We start from the raw sequence: 2,767 nt of genomic DNA on the forward strand, positions 1-2,767 counted from the left end.
TTGCAGATGATGACTAATACCATTAGAGAGGCGGAAGCCGTCACGTTTTGGAGACTCTATTTATATGTATTGAATTGACGTTATGTTTAGCATTTTTATTTTGGGAATTCCCGCTCTGATAGTGACATCAGGTTGGGACTATATTTGCACTGAATTTAAATCATAAGTATGTGTACTTCAAAATGGATTCTGTTGTTTGATATTATGATTTCGATGCCATTATGTTTGATGGAAATTTTGGAATTATGTTACATGCTTATGATTATGTTATACTCTTTATCCAAAAAAAAAAAAATTATTTGGGGTTTAGGGTGTCATATTAGTGGTATCAGAGCTGGTCTGTCCAATCAGACCGTAAATGTGTTATGTGTTCGCTATGTTTCCTTGTGTACTCTATTATGTGTTTTGTGGTTATGGACATTAATGTGTTAGTATTGTAGAACTAGGTTAGTTCTCACTACCCTAATAAATGAATTCATGGTGATGGACCGATTCCACAAGGCTAACCCTCCATCGTTTGAAGGTCACTATAATCCTGATGGAGCTCAAAAGTGGTTGCAAGAAGTTGAGAAAATTTTCAGAGGAGTGGCATGCCCCGAAGGTCAGAAACTGCATCTTGGTACCTTTATGTTGACGGAGGAAGCTGAACATTGGTGGGATAATGCACGCCAACGTTTAGATAATGCAGGGAGTGCAATTACTTGGGCTATATTCAAGGACATGTTTCTAATTAAGTATTTCCCTGAAGATATTCGTAATAGAAAGGAGATGGAATTTGTTAAATTGGAACAAGGGAATATGTCAGTAGCAGAGTATGCTGCTAAGTTCGAGGAATTATCCAGGTACTATCCACTCTATGTTGGAGAGGCAGGAGAAAAGTCGAAATGCATCAAGTTTGAAATGGGACTCAGGTCAGAGATCAAGAAACTGGTTGGAATGCAAGAGATTCGTGACTTTCCTACCCTAGTGAATAAGAGTAGGATTTATGATGAGGATAGTCGTGCTGAAAAGGCACATTACTGAAACACTGGAACCATGAAGGACAAGAGGCATGTGCATCATAATAGAGGAAAACCATACTCTTTTCCTCCTAGTAAATCTGGAAGTCGTCCGAATTATCAACAATACAGTTTTTCAGTTGGAAAAGGAGCTAATAGTGGTAATGGAAAAGGAAATGGAAACAGTTATAATTATGGGAGTGGTAGAGGAAACCCCAATGGACGAGGAGTTAGTAACGAAAATAGTAACATGAGTCAAGTCTCGCACAAAAACCATGGTTATAATGGTGATCCAGCTACTCCTATCCGATGTCACAGGTGTGGTAAGCAGGGTCACATGGCATACGAATGTGATCCAGCTACTCCTATCCGATGTCACAGGTGTGGTAAGCAGGGTCACATGGCATACGAATGTAGAGATGCTGGAGTTACTTGTTTTAATTGTCAACAAGGCCACATTAGCACCACATGCCCCTACCCAAGGAAGACTCCACAGCCTGGAAACCAGAGTTCCCTAGCCAGCCGACCTAAATCTAATGGAAGAGTCTTTGCCCTCGGTGGTGCAGGAGCGTATGTGAAAGACAACTTGATCCAAGGTACATGTCTCATAAGTGATACTCCTTTATTTGTACTATTTGATTGTGGTGCCACTCATTCCTTTGTGTCTCTTAATTGTGTTAGACGTTTAGGACCACTTGTATCTCGTTTACGATATGATTTGATTGTGAATACCCCAACTAGTGATTTTGTTGATACCTCTAGTGTTTGTCTTGACATTTCTATCCATGTCTATGTAAGGGACTTCCGATTGACTTAGTGTGTTTACCTTTGCGTCTGGTTGATGTGATTCTTAGTATGGATTGGCTATCTGCCAACAGTGTCCGCGTAGATTTTTTTAGTAAAACCATTGAATTCATGGAGTCAGAAGAGATGGATAAGTCTATCAATATATCCACCAACCAAGTGAAGACACTCTTGAAAGAAGATGCCCAATTATACATGATCCTAGCCTTATTGGAATTTGAAGAAAAAGTGGTAATACGAGATGTTCCTATTGTGTGTAAATTCCCTGAAGTATTCCCTGAAGATGTCACTAGTTTACCACCAGAGCGTAAGATTGAGTTTAGCATTGACCTTGTACCAGGTACTGGATCCATATCCATGGCACCATATAGAATGTCTCCCTTAGAATTGTCTGAGCTTAAGAAGCAGTTGGAAGAGCTTTTAGATAAACAATTTATTAGACCTAGTGTTTCATCAAGGGGTGCACCTGTGTTGTTGGTTAAGAAGAAGGATGGCTCTATGAGGTTATTTGTGGATTACCGTCGACTTAATAAAGTGACAATTAAGAATAAGTATCCGCTACCTAGGATCGATGACCTTATGGATCAATTGAGAGGATCATGTGTGTTTATTAAGATCGATCTGAGATCAAGTTACCATCAGATCCGAGTGAAGTCTTCTGATATCCCTAAAACCGCCTTTAGAATCCGTTATGGCCATTATGAGTATTTGGTTATGCCTTTTGGTGTGACTAATGCACCAGCAGTGTTTATGGATTATATGAACCGGATCTTTCATCCTTACCTAGACTCATTTGTGATTGTGTTTATAGATGACATCTTACTGTACTCTAAGACTAAGGAGGAGCATGGCGAACATTTAAGGATAGTTTTGCAAACCCTTAAGGAGAAACAATTATTTGGCAAGTTGTCTAAGTGTGAATTTTGGTTAGAAGAAGTAAGTTTCCTAGGACATGTAATTTCAAA

At 39.3% G+C, this 2,767-nt stretch overlaps 1 protein-coding gene across 1 annotated transcript; it reads left to right on the plus strand.

Annotated features, from left to right (window-relative positions):
* Nucleotides 1–477: 477 nt before the first annotated feature.
* On the plus strand, nt 478–1,023 carry LOC101502967 (uncharacterized). Its single transcript, XM_004516915.1, has one exon. The coding sequence runs from the start codon at nt 478–480 to the stop codon at nt 1,021–1,023; it is 546 nt and encodes a 181-aa protein (XP_004516972.1).
* Nucleotides 1,024–2,767: the final 1,744 nt, after the last annotated feature.

Source organism: Cicer arietinum, unplaced genomic scaffold (genome assembly GCF_000331145.2).
Source record: "Cicer arietinum cultivar CDC Frontier isolate Library 1 unplaced genomic scaffold, Cicar.CDCFrontier_v2.0 Ca_scaffold_2176_v2.0, whole genome shotgun sequence".
In the NCBI taxonomy this organism is placed as follows: Eukaryota; Viridiplantae; Streptophyta; class Magnoliopsida; order Fabales; family Fabaceae; genus Cicer; species Cicer arietinum.

Coding starts and splice junctions, on each gene's coding strand:
- LOC101502967 (XM_004516915.1), top strand. CDS start 478: ATGGTGATGGACCGATTCCACAAGGCTAACCCTCCATCGTTTGAAGGT.